The sequence below is a fragment of the Aethalodelphis obliquidens genome, unplaced genomic scaffold, assembly GCF_003676395.1.
Source record: "Aethalodelphis obliquidens isolate GAN/ISIS:26980383/991018 unplaced genomic scaffold, ASM367639v1 scaffold3, whole genome shotgun sequence".
Taxonomy (NCBI): Eukaryota; Metazoa; Chordata; class Mammalia; order Artiodactyla; family Delphinidae; genus Aethalodelphis; species Aethalodelphis obliquidens.
The window spans coordinates 7,728,615-7,747,428 of NW_020837947.1; the positions used below are offsets into that span (position 1 = coordinate 7,728,615).

Below are 18,814 nucleotides of genomic sequence, written 5' to 3' on the forward strand. Positions count from 1 at the left end.
AACTTTTCAGAGGCTAATTACCAAAATGATGACTATTCGCTACCCTGTGATTTTCTTCTTAGGGTTTCCTATTTCGTTGCTTCTCTCTAAACCCAGAAGAGGATTCCAGGGCAAGAAAAAAGAAGAGAAAAGTCATCCCCAAGACATCCTAGAGTCGGAGCTGATGCAATGACTGGAGATGCTTTGAGCTGGAGAGGGAGGTGGGAGCGCTTAGAAAAGCTTAGAAATGGGGGAGGGACGTGTGGGCAGGAAAGGCGTGGAGCAGGCATTTGCCGTTTCGGAGGGTCCCATGATGTGGATCATCTGTGGACTGTAGAGGCCCAGGTGTCACGAGGGCAGGTACCCCCTCCACCTGCCCTGTGGTGGCCAGGTCCTGAGTGTGTAAACTCACCCAGGACTCTGCCCACACGCGATGAGAGTGTAACTGTGTGGCGGGCAGAGGCGGCAGGCAGCAAAGCCCGGCCTCCGCGGGGGTGTCCAGGTGATGGACGTGGCCAGAGTCAACGGCAGCAGCCTGGCCAACTCATCAGGGCAGCCAACCCTGATGCCGCCACTCAGCCTCCTCGACAGAAACCCAAGAACTTTCCGTTCTTTAGGTCTCTGATGCCTGCTCTCCTGTACCCAGCATAACATTGCACAGCACAACAGGACACAAAAGCATGACTTTACAGTTAAGAACAACTCCCCAGGAGGAGAAAGGAGAAGAAGTAGGGATGATTTAAGTCCACAGAGCCTCGGAGCAGTGTCTGCCAACAATCCGTGGCCACGGACATTATCCTTTTGTTTTTATTAACAATCCATTGCAGACTCTTTCTTTTGCAAAATATAACCAAAATAAATGACTTTAAAAATGAAGTGAAAAACGAAGTCATGTAAAATATAAGTCCAATATCTTAATTATTAGATTCAACAGACGTGAAACTCTTCTGTCCAATGACTATAAATTATCTCAGCGCTTCCTCTTGGTGTGGTCTCCCTGTGGACCAGGAACCCTTCCAGAAGCCACTTGGGCCTGGAGGGAGGACTCCTCCTCTGAGGAGTCCCCTGGTCTCATCCCAGGCTGTGGACCGAGGTGGGAGCTGGGACCTCTCTGGGGACACCTCCTGAGAAACCCTAACTTGCAGAGTTAGTCTGTCATCCAACAGATACCGCTCAACTCCTAAGACAAAGGTGTCCTGGGCTTCCCTGGTGGCGCAGTGGGCTTCCCTGATGGCGCAGTGGTTGAGAGTCCGCCTGCCCATGCAGGGGACACGGGTTCGTGCCCCGGTCTGGGAAGATCCCATGTGCCGCAGTACGGCTGGGCCCGTGAGCCATGGCCACTGAGCCTGCGTGTCCGAAGCCTGTGCTCCGCAACGGGAGAGGCCACAGCAGTGAGAGGCCCGCATACTGCAAAAAAAAAAAAAAAGGTGTCCTGCCTTGTCCTCCCAACGCTCCCTCACTGAACTCAGACCAGCTTTGATGAGCACCCCCGGTCATTCAGGGGCCTCTCTGTAACCCGAGGAGAGGGCACAGGTTCACCCCATCTCCCAGGCCACTTGCGCAGCGTTATCATTTCATTCTGTTCTCCTCGGCGCCGTCATCCCGCCGGGAGGGCCCGGGGACCCAGGGGTTCTCTTCGACGTCTGTAACCTCAACGATGCTGGGCCCTCACTGGCATCGTCTTCTCTCATCTCAGTTCATCAGACTTTAAGACGAGTAAGGAAAATGATAGAAAGTGGGGAATAAGGTGTGTGAGGAAAAGCCAAAGTGAGCAGGAATGATCTAAGAGTGATGATTAACACCTGCAGGACCCTGGGGAGAGGGCGCTGCACCCCTTCCCCATGGACGGGCCCAGAGAACACGGCTGGATGGGGAGGACTGAGCCGGGCCACCCACCTGATGGACACACTCCATCCATGTGAAACTAACGTTGATCTTCCTACTTCATGTGTCTAACCGAAGGCCCTTCAAACCTGACATTGAAAACACCCTTGTTCTGGTCTATAGAGATAAAAGGCAAGAGTTGGGTATTAAGCCCTCCAAAAACACAATCTGAGCTGTCGTGCCCTCACTGGGTTAGTGAGTCTCTGACTCAGATGCAGGGGGGAAAGGGCCCCTCGGCCCCTCCGGCCCCATCGATTTCCTCTCTCCTTGGAAGAAAGAAGGAAGGAAGACACGGGAGCCCACTTCGATTTCCCATAAACATTCGTGCACACTCAACCAGTAATGAGACTGAAGGATTTTTTTTTAATTAATTAATTTATTTATTTTTGGCTGCGTTGGGTCTTCGTTGCTGCGCGCGGGCTTTCTCTAGTTGCAGAGAACGGGGGCTACTCTCCGTTGCGGTGCGCAGGCTTCTCATTGCGGTGGCTTCTCTTGTTGTGGGGCACAGGCTCTAAGCACACAGGCTTCAGTAGTTGTGGCATGTGGGCTCAGTAGCTGTGGCTCGTGGGCTCTAGAGCAGAGGCTCAGTAGTTGTGGCGCTCGGCCTTAGTTGCTCCGCAGCATGTGGGATCTTCCTGGACCAGGGCTTGAACCCGTGTCCCCTGCACTGGCAGGCAGATTCTTAACCACTGCACCACCAGGGAAGCCCAGGCTGAAGGATTTTTAATGATGGTTCATTGTGCCGTTATTTTGTTTGTGCTTTAAGGAATATTTTTAGCTTTTTCTGTGTTTGACTAAGAGCAAATCATTCTAAAGGGCACACTTTGATCCAAAGCACACATCAATACATCAGTGTGATCGTGACCTTTGCATAAAAAATATCCTGTAATATTTATCCCACAACTCGGGACAAGGCTTATGTTCCTAAATTAAGACGGTGATGGTACAAAGCTTACAAGTGCTAATCAACCCAATATTAGAAATGTTCTGGTTTTTTAATTTGTTAGCAATTAGAGTTTATTCATGCTGTACCCAAGAGGCATATGCGAGATCTTTATCCTTCTGAAACCCCAACAAGAATTCTTAAGCACGAATATTTCATTCCTGGTTTCTGAAAAACTCCGATAAGTCCCTCTGAATCCAGAGAGTGTAGCTTGGTATGGCTGAGTAAAATGGTCTCTGAGCATAGCATCGGAATTCTATTTACAACCGAGAATATTTCTACCATAGAAAATTTCTCCTTCGTTTTCTAGTGTCACCTTATGATTTTCCAAAAATGAAATTTGTCAGCTTTACACCAGCCTCATCCACCAGGTTTGGGTCAGGATGTCTGCTGGTCCTTTTGCAAAGTCCAGTCTCCAGGAAGCAATGAAGATTTGCCACCAGCGAGGTCAGGAGTCCAAATGGATGTGCTGCTGCCACACTGAAGGCCACTCCAGAAGAGAGATTCCCAAAATACCTAGGCCAGGGTGGCAAAGCACAGCTGACACCAGAGCTGCCCACCACTTGCTTTCCTACAAACTAAGAGTAATTTTTGACATTTTTTAATGGTTGAAGGAAAAAAGAATTTTCATGACATATAATTACATGATGTCTGGGCTTCCCTGGTGGCGCAGTGGTTGAGACTCCGCCTGCAGATGCAGGGGACACGGGTTCGTACCCCGGTCCGGGAAGATCCCACATGCCGTGGAGCGGCTGGGCCCGTGAGCCATGGCCACTAGGCCTGTACCTCCGGAGCCTGTGCTCCGCAACGGGAGAGGCCACAACAGTGACAGGCCCGCGTACCTCAAAAAAAAAAAAAAAAAAAAAAACTGATTCTGAGCTGTACTGTTAATTAGCCTCCTGTCTCTGTGCTGTCCCTGGAGGCAGTGCCAGGGCCACGCCCCCCGGGGTAACAGAGGAAGTCTGTCTTCATTCTTTGTCATCAGCACCATGGGCTTGGCTCTCATCACAGGGCCAGACACAATAGAGCGAGCTGAGAATCACACCTACTGCCTCGAAAGTGTGAGCACGGATTGTTTTTATTTCGCTAAAATATATATCACGTGAAATTTACCGCGTTAACGATTTTTAAGCGTACATTTTAGTGGCATGAAATATATACACATTGTCGTGCACTCATCCTCACCGTCACCAGAACTTATTCATTTTCCCAGACTAAAGCTCTGTCCTCACTAAGCAATAGCTCCCTGTCCCCCTCTCCCAGCCCCTGGCACCCACCCCTCCGCTTTCTGTCTCTGGGAATTTGATTCCTCTAGGCGCCTCTCATATGCGGGATTGTATGGTATTTGTGCTTCTGTGATTGGTCCATCACTTAGCGTGATGTCTTCAAGGAACAGCTAACTTTTAATGGCTGCTCCCCAGTTTACACAGAGTTTCACACACATTATCTCACTTCCTTGGCACAATTACTTTGTGAGGCAGGTTATTTTTATCCCATTAGCGCAGATGCTGTCAGGCAGCTACAGGGCCACCTGAGGTCACCTACAAGCAGTGTGCCACACTACGCCTGGCACAGGGCAGGCCCAGAAGAGCTGGATGTTATCACTCTGAAAGTGACCCTCGCCTATGAGGGGCAGGAGGTGGCGGCTCGGCACCACCTTCACCCCCAAGGAGGGCAGTTCTGAGGTGAGTTACCCGTGGTCCCTCAGAGGGTCCCCACTGTCCTGGGCCCCTGTACTCACTGAGTCACCCTATTTTGACCTCCTTGCTTCCGTCTGAATTCCTCACTCCCTCTCGTGCTCCCTGGGATGAGCTTCTACATATTTCGATTATAGGCACAAAATCCTTGCCTCAGGCTCTGCTTTGGGGGGAATTCCAACTAAATCACTGAGTATAGATAACGGAGTCAGAGAGGTTAATGTGTTGACTCTTGCACAGTTAGGAAATAGAGAGTCAGGCTTTAGTCCTGTCTCCTCACCACACGTGCAGTGTCCTCTCGCCGCTCCCCTACTTGTAAGACAAGGTCTCTGCCTCAAGCATTTAGTCTGGTGTTGGCTAAGAGATTAGAAAGGCAGTGTTTGCCTGGAACTCTCTTCCCTACAGGGAGTGCCCTGGGGAACGAATGACCTCAACTGGGGCTCCTTGAAGAGAATCTAACCTCGGTTAGACTGCCTTGTAAACATGTTGTACTCAGGGAAATGGTCCTATTTTCAGCAGGATATACCTGATCTGTCAAGATTGACTATTGTGAATAAATTTGGAATGTATAGACCAGTAAGGACCTCCTGTAGAGCACAGGGAACTCTGCTTGATACTCTGTAATGACCTAAATGGGAAAAGAATTTGAAAAAGAATAGATACGTGTATATATATAATATGAATCACTTTGCTGTACACCTGAAACTAACACAATATTATTATTCACCTATACTCCAATATAAAATAAAATTTAAAAAAAAATTTGGAATATACAGGTTTATGGGGCAGAGAAGGGGAAGTGGTCACATACACATTTTCTATCTGTGTAAGTAACAGAGTATAAAGCAGAGGGGCCCCAAACCTAAATGTCTTCCTTCGAGAACCGTATGTCTGTCTTCATCACTCAAAACTGGTCAGTCAGTTGGACACTAAGATATGTTCTGGTGTAGGAAAAGGGGACGTTTGGAGAACTGCATCTCAGTTCTGGGCTCCTCCAGGACAGAATGTTTCATTGGTGCCTGCCCTTGCCTGTATTACTTGAATCATTAGTTTTCTGTTGGGTAAGATCTATAATTCACATTGAATCTGCTTTGACAATTTAAACCTTTGTGTTCCATGCATATGTACACATTTTAAAATAATAATTAGTGAAGAGGATCTCCTTATCCAAGAATGACTAGTTTTAAAAACGTTCTTTAAAAAGTTTCTTAAAAAGGAAACTTGTTAAAATGAAGACCAAAACCTCACAGTAAATCCTGAAGAAAAGAAAAAGCCGAGTACATTATTTTGAAAAGTAAAATTAAAATTATGAAAACAATTTTTATTTTGTTTTTTATCAAAACTTATTGTAATGTTGTACATCTAAAACTAATACAATGTCTTAGGTCAATTATATCTCAGTAAAACAGGGGGAATATCTGTAATGTCAACCACATGTTGATTTGGGGCCTTTGGAAAAGCTCATTCTCAGGAGCTTTTTCCCTCAGAACACAGTTGCCATGTTGTAAGAAACTCTAGCCACGTCAAGAGGCCACGTGTGGCCTGAGCAGCTGAGCCCACAGCAGCCCGCCATCAACCACGTGAGTGTTGCGCCATCTTGGATTCCTTCCCAGTCCAGCCTTCGGACGCCTGTGGCCTCAGCCAACATCTGACGGCAGCTACAAGAGACCCCAAATGAGAAGCACCCAGCTGAGCTCAGCGATCCCACAGAACCTTGAGAAATGACCATATCTTCTTCTTGTCAGCCGCAAAAAAGTGCTAATGACGCAATACCGTGATATGATGTCCTTTACTTCATGGTTACTTTTGCTGAGTGTTGAGAAATGGCTAATTTTTGCAAAAATACCTGAGGGCTTCATCAGGTTTCCCAAGACCCTTCCTTAAATGTTTCACGTTAAAACCCTTCTTTGGGAAGCTCTCCTCTCATCACTATCCTTATTTATTTCCCTCTGATTCAACTGCATCACGTCTAACTCTGCCCCCTGCTCTCTTGACAATAGTTTGCAGTGTTATTACCCCTACTTCTCTTACCAGCTCCACAGAATCCCAAGTATCTTGCAGGATCGCCAATTTAACTTTGCAGTCAGTTTGCGTGGTGTTTGCATTGACTGTCAACTGTCGCGAGACTGATTCACAAAAATGTTGATGAGGCAGTGGGAGAGAGAGCCGCCTTCTGCGCGGAGAGGGAGGCTTGGTGGGAACCATTTTATAACCGACACGTTTGGTTATTAGTGTTTTCCTGTTTTGAGGATTTTCACTCTCAACGCGACTTTGTAACGCTAGGGAGTCAAATGTGAAATAAAAAGGAAAGAAGCTCCCTGTACACGTGTTATCAGGAGACCAGGTACGTTATGGCTCCTCCTCCTGCTTTCTGCACCCCTGCCCCCAACTCTCCACTTCCTGATTCAGCAGCCTTAACACCGGGGTGTCTAGCCTTGTAATACTCCTCTCCGTGAGAAAAAGCACAGAAAGAATTATATATGACTTGGTATGTTGTCCCTTCCACAGATGATTTGTAATTTCACAAAGGATTGAGTGAAAAGTCAAAATTTAACCTCAGGGGAATTATTGCACTAGCGGTGAAATTGTAGGAATCTCATGAGGCATCTGCCGGGTGCTCCCCATACAGCTCTGTCCCGAGTCCATCTCCACCAGGCACAGGGCAGGGGAAGAGGACAGCGGACCACCGGGCCCTCTGCTCGCTAACTCAGTGCACGAGTGTTATCTGCAGAGAAACGACTGTCACGCGTGGTTGGGGACCAGCTAGTCCAGGTGGGTGCTGCACCCACTCGCCCCCTTCCTGCTTCCTGAACATCTGTCTTCTCTTGGCCTGGACTGAAACTGATGATACAGGACAATGAGGACAGAACTGCTGGAGAAATGTCCCTGGGCAGGCAACAAGGGAGGGGGGCCAGAGCACAGGTGTGCGGGTTCACCTCAGCCAGGAGCTCGGTGAGCACCCCCAGAGCGAGACGAGGAGAAACCTGTGTGCAGAGAGATGCAGCTGGATCGGAAGATGTGATGCTGGTAAGATGTGGAAAGCTTCTATTCTTGGTAAAGGGAAGCAAGGCATCCGCTGAGAGTGAGGCCAGGAAGAAGATGCAGGAAGAAAGACTAGGAAAGAGAAGGTGTGATATGGTCACCCAGGAAGTCAGGTTCCAGGCAGGCGCAGCTAAGTGGCTGATGCGGGAGCTGGATGTGGATGAATAAGTGGAGTTTGCCACATTAAAGGGTGGGGGAGGGCCAGCTCAGCAAAGGGAATAGCATCGCTTGGGAGACCAGGGTGTCACCCTGAGAGAGGAGTACAGGAGGAATGGTGGGGACTGAGCAGGCTGCATTTGAGGTGTTGCAGGGCATCAAGTTCAGGTGTCCTTTAGGTGGCTGAATGTACAGGACTGGAGCCCAGCGAAGAGGGTTGCCAGTCAGTGCAGAGCTGAGGGTCATGACTATGTGAGCGACTGTGGATCAGGACCCAGGGAGATCGTGCAGAGGGGGAAGGGCAGAGGCCCAGGTACTGAATCCCGGGAAACACAGACACATTTAATGGGGGAGCAGGATAAAGAGCAAGGACCTACTGCACAGCACACGGAACTATATTCAATGTCCTAATAATAAACCATAATGGAAGAGAATACGAAAAAGAATACATATACGTATGTGTGTATAACTGAATCACTTTGCTGTGCAGCAGAAACGAACACAACATTGTACATCAACTAGACTTCAATAAAAAATAACTAAATAAAGGAGGAGCAGAGAAAGAGCAATGACAGAGATGAGATGACTCAGAATAGGAAGGATTGGATTAAAATGAGAGCTGGAAGGGAGAGTGGCAAACTAGAATCCGAGAAAAGAGAGACTCTCAGGAAGGGGATGGCCAGCGTGTCAGGTGCCACAAACGGTATGAGTAGAAGAGAACCCATCAGGTGAGCAACGTGGAAGGCGCCCGTGTTCCTCGCTGGGCCAATTACAATGTGGTGGGGAGGTCTGGAGTCAGCCTGCAGGGGGTGGAGGGGGTTGGTAAGGAGAAAATGCAGAGCATGAGCGTGCAAGGGCCTTTCCTGAAGGAAAGGAAGGAGAGGTGGCGGAGGAGCTGAGCAGGAGTGTGCAGAACGGCTTCCCTGTTTGAACTATTGGTTTGTGTGAAGATGCAAGCGATGGAGCCCACGTGTTTGCGGGAGAAAAGGAGCCCAGAGAGGGGAGCAGTGGATTCCAGCTGTGCTTCCAGGGAGCTGAGCCCTCTGGGTGCACAGACAAGGGAGCTGAACCCCTAGGTGCACAGACAAGGGAGCTGACCTTCTAGAGGCACAGACAAGGGAGCTGACCTAGGTGCACAAACAAGGGAGCTGACCTAGGTGCACAGACAAGGGAGCTGACCCTCTAGAGGCACAGACAAGGGAGCTGACCCTCTAGAGGCACAGATAAAGGAGCTGATCTAGGTGCACAGACAAGGGAGCTGAACCCTCTAGAGGCACAGACAAGGGAGCTGACCTTCTAGGTGCACAGACAAGGGAGCTGAACCCTCTAGAGGCACAGACAAGGGAGCTGACCTTCTAGAGGCACAGACGAGCCAATCGACGTGTGACACAGTGACGATCATGAGTGCTGAGGAGAACCGGGGAGGAGAAGAGAGGGGGCAGGGGCTGTTGTCCGGTGGCAGAGAGCCCCCTGCTGAGGTGACATCTGACCAGATGCTGAGGGGAGAGGGGGAGCAGAGACCTGTGGGGAAGCATCCCAGGCAGAAGGAACATCGAAGAGGAAAGCCCAGGAGTAGGAGGGCACTTGGCATTTCCAAAGGATCTCGAGGAGGGTAGGAGGGGCGGGAGAAGCGAGCCACTCGAGCCCCGGAGAGTCACACGGGGGCCAGGTCACGGAGAGCCTTGTGGACCACTTCAAAGACTTGGTTTTTCACTTAAAAAATAAAACCCCACTTTGGGACTTCCCTGGCGGTCCAGTGGCTGGGACTCCGCGCTTCCACTGCAGGGGACGTGGGTTCAATCCCTGATCGGGGAGCTAAGACCCCATATGTCACGCTGTTCAGCTAAAGGAAAAGAAAACCACTTTGGTTGCTAATGTAAGCGTAGAATTATTGTCTGGGAGGCTGGCGGACAGGGAAGTTTGGAAGAGAAGAAAAATCTTCCTAGTGGAGATGAAGAGGAAAGGAATGGTGAAGATTGGGGTCCTTCTAGATGGAGGGGGATCTGAGAGTCATTGCCTAATGGCTTGACTCTTTTTTTTTCAGTCACCTATGACTGAAGGTAGTGAAGAGAGAGTGACAGTGAGGGGAAAGGTTCCAGACAGAGAGATTTCAGAGAGAAAGAGGGGTTTGGGAGAGCTGCCCAGGTTATGGAGGAAGACTTCACGGGGCCCTGACAAGAGGCCAGCCTGCTAGGACCGCACCTTGGCTGGAGCCCTGATCACACCATGGGGAGGGTTCTCTGCCCGCTCAACAGCCTGGGTGAGACAGAGAATGAGGGGGACACGGTGAGAGTGACTGGACCAGGGCTACCAGGGGTCTCCCAGATGGGGTGAGAGATGACGCAGCGGGGGCTCACAGACAGGGCAGATGCCATGGCCAGAGACAGGTGGTCTCAGCGGTGTAGAAATTGCCTGGTTTCTAAGGGTATTTAAGTTCCTCTTTGAGACCAAGATCCCTTTGAGATGAGATGAGGTTGATCCCTTTTTCACTAACCCAGAGGCAGCGCGGCATCAGGGCAGACGATGGTAAACAGAGGAGCGTGACTCTGATCTCCATATTCTGTTCTTTCCCAGCAAAGATGCTCTGTTTTCAATCAAAAATAAGGTCATCCTAAATGTCACTGCTCCACACCCATCTGGGCTCCTGAAAGCAAGCTGCCTTGTTTCTGAATCAGATGTCATCACCCACTGAAAAGCCTCCTGCCTCCAAGTTTGGCTGGGTGGGAAAGCCTTGCGCATCGCTCCCAGCGAGGCTGGCCCCATGGTTACAGGCGACCGTTTCCTGCAAAGGAAGAGGATGGAGCAGAAACAGGTGGTAAAAGAGAACCATTTCATCACGGCTTCTCTGAACCTTCGGAGACCCACAGTTATATAAATATTACTGAGCTGATTTATGGGTGTGAACATTTTACTCCCCCAGAGTCACATGAAGCATTGCCATTTTCGTGGGACGTCCCGAAGAGGCAGCAGGAAACCAAACACAGCAACGTAGTCTATAAGCTACGATGGGTTTCCCAGCTAAAACCTGGGACATCGTGCCTGAAGGTACAGACACAAGTCACGGCAGGCAAGCAGCAGGGCACTGAGATGCCAATGAAACCCTGCAAAGATCTGTCTTGGGAGAAATGTCCGGGTTCCCTCCGAGATATGGCCACACTCTCCTCAGCCCCTGCTGCTGAGCCTCCTTCCAGGAACGACAGAAGAATATGTTCAGGACCCTGTACCTGCCTGCAGGCGGGAACTTTGTGGCTATAAATACATCACCCACTTCATGGGGGCAGGGCGGGGCAGGGGGAGTGGTGAGCTTCCAAAAGCACAATCACCCTCATGAACTCGTGAAGTAAGTTTCATTCATAAACATTTATATCCAGCAAAAGATTTCAAAACAGACTTTCTTTACATCAAGCATTCCCACAGAGGGAAGGGAAGCCATGAGAAATTCCTCTACTGGTAGCCAAACGTTTTCCCTCACAACAGGAAATGATGCTCTAACACATGACGGTTGAGGGGTTATAACATCTGCAGATGTTTTCTATAGAAGTGTTGTCCCATGAAAAGTTCTCGTGTAGCAAACAGAAAGAACATTCAACATTTAAAAACATGTAACAATGTTTGTACACCATAGAGTTGTGTGTACACGTGTGTGTACGCATGTCTGTGTTTGTGTGTGTCTGTGCTTTACAGAACAGAAATGTGTGTTTTTTCTTCCACTTAAAGGTATCAGAAAGACTGAGGTTTCTTAACACTGAGGTGTGCCAGATGCTTTGCATACCTCATGTTCTTGTTTCATCCTCACCACAAGCCCGGGAGGTATGGACTATTGCTGTTACCATTTTATACTGAGGAAATGAGGTCCCTGGTGGTTAAACCTGAGGTCACACCAGCAGCAAAGGACAGAGTCAGCCTGACTCCAAAACCCATGTTCTTCCCGCTATATGGCTTCACCTCCTCAAGGTCCATCAAATGCTTGTACCCTTTCCTGTACACACATGTAAACGTTCCTGCTGGAGTAATTTTTATAGTTTGTGGGAAAGTGCTACCAGGAGAGCTGAAGAGGAACAGAAGGAGATTTTTGAAAGCTACAGAAAGGATAGAGTTGCAACATGTATTTGGGCACTTCCAGAAGGTACAACGCAAGAGTACAGTCTCAGCATTAATTAGCATCTCATGCATATGGGGTGAGGTGTCCTATACCGTATTTAGGAGATATTCAGTTGCATCCCAAGCACAAACTATAGGTCGTCTGCATCCCACTGTTTTTGTCCACAATTTCCTCCACCTGTCAGACGACAGTCTCAGTTTCGGTGGTGGTGGTGTGGTCTTCCGGGCGCCTGGGTTGCATCTCATCTTTGAGAGCCCTGGTCAGAACCACTTTTAAGGACTCCTTGAACCGCTTCTTCCTGCTGCTGCCCACGAAGAAGTAAATAAAAGGGTTGGCGCTGCTATTGATTGTAGAGAAGAGAAGAGAAATGTGGTGCAAGTTCCTGAACGTCGACCAATACTCATAATAGAGCAGGTAGAGGAGCCTCATGGGCATGGCAAAGATGAAGAATATGATGATGGAGACCGTGATGACAAGGTACAGCTTCGAGGAGTGGGATGCCCATGTATTCTTCCGAATCTTTACTACCAAGATGGTGCTGGACACCACCATGAGTGGAGTGGAGACCAGGAAGCTCAGAACGACTATGAAGACGATCACCGCCCTGCAGTCACTTCGGGATTGAGTCTGTCCTTCACCGTCAATGCACATGACGTATTCCATGGTGGTCACTAAGCAGGAAAGTGCCCATAGGAGGGCACAGACGAATGCTGACTGGTGCTTGGGGCGATGGCAGCGGTACCAGATGGGGTACAGGACGGACAGGCACCTCTCCACACTGATGGCTGTCAGCAGATACAGACCCGTGTTGTAGCCAAAGAGAAAGGTCACCGACAATGTGACGATTGTGTAGTAATAGCCGGAAGAGAGCTCGTAATCTAAAGCATAGTCGACAGACAGAATAAAAATGCAAAAGAGTAACGAGATGTCTGCAATAGACAAGTGGGTGATGTAGACGGTGAAGGGGTTTCTTCTCATCCGGAAGCAGAGGAACCAGAGGAGAATTCCATTCTCAACAAAGCCCAGTGGGGAAATGCTCATGATCACCCAGTGCACGATGGGAATTTCCCGACGCGGCTCTGCTACTGAGGTGTTCCCTCTGGTTGAGGCATTCGAGGACTCCTCAGCAACAAATGATGTCCTGTTTGCCTCATCCATGAGGGGACCTCAGCCTGGGCTCTTCAGGTATTTTTCTGTAAATAAGTTTAAGAAAAAATCAAGGTTGATGAATTGCAGTAAAAGGGAGACTTCAGCTATGGATTATAACCTTCAAGTTATACAAAAAGTGTTTACTAGACTGTACAATTCTCTTTCCAACGAAGATAAAATGACACATTTTACTGAGAGGGAACTGATTGAATAATCTTTTTGGATCCCCCCAATAGCCTTTGTTTCTGTATTACTACTTGCTTGTGGTTCAACACCAAAGGGGATCCGCCAAAGCAAGAGGGTCAAATTCCTGGTGTCCGTATCTGGTCTGGCCCGAGCTTTCTGAACGGTGTTTCGAAAACCATCTCATCTTCTGTGCCTTCATTTCCTGGCCTGAGAGACCAGGTTCATCACATTAAAATGCAATGACAAAATACATCTTTGGGCAATGCTGTTGTTGTCGCTTTTTAATGCATAAAGTACCGTAAGTGATGGGTGACTGAGAGGGTACCAATACTTGCAAAAAGTGTGAACAATTAGAAGGTACGTGTTTTATGTGGTTCAATAGGCGACCAATATTCAATATGGAAAAAGTATGTTCAGTAGGGTACCAATATTTTCAAAATGTGAACAATTAGAAGGTATGTGTTTCATGTGGTCTCAATATCTGTGACGAAGCTGTGCACCTACTCAGACCAGGTATGCCCTGCAAACCATCGCTGGGGAACAGATGGTGCTTTTCAACAAGGTGTATTCATATCCTCGTGCTCCATAGGCCAGACCATGCGGCAAAACACTATTGACAGATAATAAACAAAGCACTAACCCAAAACCAATAAAAATGCTAAATATTTGAGACTGCAAAGCGAAGATTATCAGCCACTTTCCCTCACACTTTAGGAATTGCTAAATAAACATATGCAGGGCTCCTACCCTCTTCCTGTTATATGACAAATATACATTAGCCACTTCCACCACTGGGGAATGGAACAGGGAGGCGCCCACAGAGATCATCTCCTTTGTTCCAACTCATGACGTCCTTGGCTTTTTTTTTTTGGTGGTGGTGGTAAAACATTTTTCTTTGCTTTTGGTCCTTCCAAAACAGAGTCCTATATGTGCAAAATAATTAACCTCTAGAAAGTTAATTTGTAGATAGATGCCTCTTCTGAACGAGCTCACCTGAGGCAGAACAGTACATAGACGCAATATTGTGTGAGCAGGTGGGCTGGTGAAAAGGCTAGTTTCCTCTCCAGTGTTTGATCCAGGAGCCCACAGAGGTCCTGGCTTCATGGTCCTGAGACCCCTCTCCCCACTAACCCTTCCCTCAGCTGTTCTGATGACATCCTGGAAATTATTTTTACTGGAGCAGATTCTCCTTTTGTTTCATAATTAGATAAGATATAGACCCCAGTACCCTTAGGAGCCAAACACAAGGACTGGAATTCACAATTCCATGGCATGGCTGAACAAAGAGCAGCTGTACAGACCAGACTTTATTTGAAGTTTGTAGGTAAGATAGCCATATTCCCCAAGTTCATCCACCAAGTATTTTTCAGTGCCAACTTCAGGCCAGGCACCGTTTCAGGCACTGGGCTACAGCCGTGAATGAAACAAAGCATCAAACTCTTGGAGTTTATATTCCAGTGGGGAGGCAGCCAGTAACCAATAACTAATAACAACAGCAACAAACAAATAGAGGTCAGATCGTAATAAGCACCACAGAGAAAAGTAAAGCACAGACCATGGCGCAGACCAGAGTGTGGTTTTGGAGACAGTGAGACATGGTTGGATTCTGGATGCAATTTGAATTGCTAACAGGTGAGATATGAGTTACTGAAGGAAAAGAGAAGAGTTTGTAGCCACTTGCTGAATGGACAATGTGCAGGGAGAGCAGTTTGGGAGGGGCCATACGGAGCTTGGGAAGCTCATGCAACAGCCAGACGGAGCTGTCTCAAAGCATGTCGGGAGCTGGGGTGTGGGAGCAGATGTAGGCTGTGTGCAAACAGGTGAAATGTTACTCAGCCATAAAAAGGAACGAAACGGTGCCATTTGCAGAGACGCGGATGGACCTAGAGACAGTCATACAGAGTGAAGTAAGTCAGAAAGAGAAAGACAAATACCGTATAATATCGCTTATATGTGGAATCTAGAAAAATGGTACAGGTGACCTTATTTGCAAAGGAGAAATAGAGACACATGTAGGGAACAAACGTATGGGTACCAAGGGGGGAGGGGGGTGGGATGAACTGGGAGACTGGGATTGACATATATACACTACTATGTATAAAATAGATAACTAATGAGAACCTACTGTATAGCACAGGGAACTCGATGCTCTGTGGTGACCTAAATGGGAAGGAAATCCAAAAATGAGGGGATATACATATATGTGTAGCTGATTCACTTTGCTGTACAGCGGAAACTAACACAACATTGTAAAGCAACTATACTCCAATAAAGATGTTACAAATAAATAAAGATCATCATGCACAGACACGCACACACACAAAAACGAGGTGAAACGTAAAATCATGAGGCTAGATGAGATAACCTATGAAATGTGGGTCATTAAAAAGGAGAAGAGGTCCAAGGACTGAGCCTTGGAGCGTTTCAAAGTTTAGAGCTTGGGGGAATGAAGAGAAGGAAGCAAAAGAAACTGAGAAGCTGGGAGCATAATTTATTCATGGGAACAGGAGGGAAGGCAGAGTGTGTGGCTTAAGATGCAGCCAGGTGGGTCGAGTGACGAGGGAGTGTTACAAGTTGGAAGAAGTTCTCTTCTGAATGTGCAGTATCTCTTTTTTCAGCAAAGTCAGGAGCAAGGTCATCCGCTGAGAGTGAGGAGATGTTAAGGGTTTAAGGAGAGAGGGCAAGAAGTGAAGTAATTAGGAGAAAGAGGGAAAGGACTGGGTAAATATACAAAAAGCAAGATTTCCGGGCAAACCTTAGAGATTGCCTGGATTAGTGCTCATGAATTTAAAGAGAGATGATTGGCATGACATGTGCTTTTCTCCAGCTATGGCTCAGCTGTCCAGGTGTGAGTGTGCAGAAAGAGGAGAGATGGATTTAACCAGGATTGGGGTTCTACCAGGCTGGTGCAATGGAAAGTGGGAGACACATTATAGCACATACAAAGTGGGGGACACACTACAGCACATAGACTATGGAATTCAGTAGAGTTATGAGAAAAGTGAGGCCAGGAGAGAGGTGACAGAGGGTGAACAGGAAACAGGAGCCCTCGACTGTAGATCCCAGCAGTGTCAGAGAACTAACTGCTGAAGTCCGAGTACTAAAGGTAGAGAACTGGAAAATAGGAGGCGGAGGTTGAACAGTCGGATGCTTGAAGCTGAGATTGCACTGGTGTGGTTTGGGGGTTACTGGTATTGATAAAGGTAGTGCATGACGATGGGAATGAATGGCTGAGGGAGAGTGGAGGACGAGATCCTTTGATCAGGACCTGGAGCCAGGGTGTTGGAAGAATTGTCTACATGGACATTGAAATCACTGGGAAATAGGCTAGAATACAGGAATATCATTAGAAAAAACTGGCTGTGAGCCAGGTGTAAAATCCTTAAGGAATGTGGAAGAGCGGCCCAGAGGTCTGTAGACAGTCACAGCAAGGAGGGTAGTAAGTAACATAGTTGGATGGTATGCACTTTAGAGCTGGGTGTTTTGTTGGTGGTGGTAGTGGTGATGGTGTTTCAGGGGAGAGAAGAAGCAAACAGAAAAACCTGAAACACAAAAACGGTAGAGGGTATGAAGGGTCTAGATCAGTGTTGTCCAACAGAAATGTAATGTGAGCCATGTGTGTAATTTAAGGTTTTCTGGGAGCCACACACAAAAACGTAAAAAGAAATATGTGAAATGAATTTTAATAGCATATTTTATTTAATTCGACGTGTTCAAAATATCATTTCAATGTGTAATCGATATAAAAATATTAATGAGCTACTTTAGCTTCTTTTTTTCACAGTAAGTCTTCCAAATGCAGTGTGCATTTTACTCTCATAGAGCATCATGCTTCAGACCAGCAACACTTCACATGTGCACTGGCCACACATGGCCAGTGGCTACCATATTGGATGGCACAGATCTAGGGCCATCACCAAATCAAAATAGCTTACATGAGGGAGTCAAATGTTTTCATCTTTTAATAACAAACCTAAATCAAAGACGAGAAATGTAAAATCAGGACCTAATAAGAATTTTTAAGAAAAGAGACAAGAACATCTTTCTGACTCAGTTCACAGTCTGGAATCTCTCATGGACCATAGCGTCATTCAGCTTTTAGTTTCTCATTATATGTAAGAGAGCTCTCGTGTACTCCTCAAAAAAATCAGTCAGGAATTAATACACAGAAATCTCTTGCATTCTTATACACTAATGATGAAAAATATGAAAGAGAAATTAAGGAAACACTCCCATTTACCACTGCAAGAAAAAGAATAAAATACCTAGGAATAAACCTACGTAAGGAGACAAAAGACCTGTATGCAGAAAACTATAAGACACTGATGAAAGAAATTAAAGACAATACAAACAGATGGAGAGATATACCATGTTCTTGGATTGGAAGAATCAACATTGTGAAAATGATTATACTACCCAAAGCAATGTACAGATTCAACGCAATCCCTACCAAACTACCAATGGCATTTTTCACAGAACTAGAACAAAAAAATTTCACAATTTGTATGGAAACACAAAAGACCCCGAATAGCCAAAGCAATCTTGAGAAAGAAAAACGGAGCTGAAGGAATCAGTCTCCCGGACATCAGACTATACTACAAAAGCTACAGTAATCAAGACAGTATGGTACTGACACAAAAACAGAAATATAGATCAATGGAACAGGACAGAAAGCCCAGAGATAAACCTATGTACATATGGTCACCTTATCTTTGATAAAGGAGGCAAGAACATATGATGGAGAAAAGACAGCCTCTTCAATAAGTGGTGCTGGGAAAACTGGACAGCTACATGTAAAAGAATGAAATTAGAACTCTTCCTAACACCATACACAAAAATAAACTCAAAATGGATTAGAGACTTAAATGTAAGGCCAGACACTATAAAACTCTTAGAGGAAAACATAGGCAGAACACTCTATGACATAAATCACAGCAAGATCCTTTTTAACCCACCTCCTAGAGAAATGGAAATAAAAACAAAACTAAACAATTGGGACCTAATGAAACAAAAGCTTTTGCACAGCAAAGGAAACTATAAACAAGACGAAAAAACAACCCTTAGAATGTGAGGAAATATTTGCAAATGAAGCAACTGACAAAGGATTAATCTCCAAAATATACAAGCAGCTCATGCAGCTCAATATCAAAAAAACAAATAATCCAATCCAAAAATGGGCAGAAGACCTAAATAGACATTTCTCCAAAGAAGATACACAGACTGCCAACAAACACATTAAAGAATGCTCAATATCATTAATCATTAGAGAAATGCAAATCAAAACTACAATGAGGTATCACCTCACACCGGTCAGAATGGCCATCATCAAAGAATCTACAAACAATAAATGCTGGAGAGGGTGTGGAGAAAAGGGAACTCTCTTGCACTGTTGGTGGGAATGTAAATTGATACAGCCACTATGGAGAACAGTATGGAGTTTCCTTAAAAAACTAAAAATAGAACTACCATATGACCCAGCAATCCCACTACTGGACATATACCCTGAGAAAACCATAATTCAAAAACAGACAGGTGGGCTTCCCTGGTAGCACAGTGGTTGAGAGTCTGCCTGCCGATGCAGGGGACATGGGTTCATGCCCCGGTCCAGGAAGATCCCACATGCCGCAGAGCAGCTAGGCCCGTGAGCCATGGCTGCTGAGCCTGCGCGTCCGGAGC

General features: G+C 46.8%; 1 protein-coding gene across 1 annotated transcript; it reads right to left on the reverse strand.

Annotated features, from left to right (window-relative positions):
* Positions 1 to 11,983: 11,983 nt before the first annotated feature.
* Positions 11,984 to 12,961, reverse strand: MAS1 (MAS1 proto-oncogene, G protein-coupled receptor). The gene has a single exon (XM_027079266.1). It carries the CDS (start codon positions 12,959 to 12,961, stop codon positions 11,984 to 11,986), a length of 978 nt encoding a protein of 325 aa, XP_026935067.1.
* Between the last annotated feature and the right edge of the window lie 5,853 nt (positions 12,962 to 18,814).

Coding starts and splice junctions, on each gene's coding strand:
- MAS1 (XM_027079266.1), bottom strand. CDS start 12,961: ATGGATGAGGCAAACAGGACATCATTTGTTGCTGAGGAGTCCTCGAAT.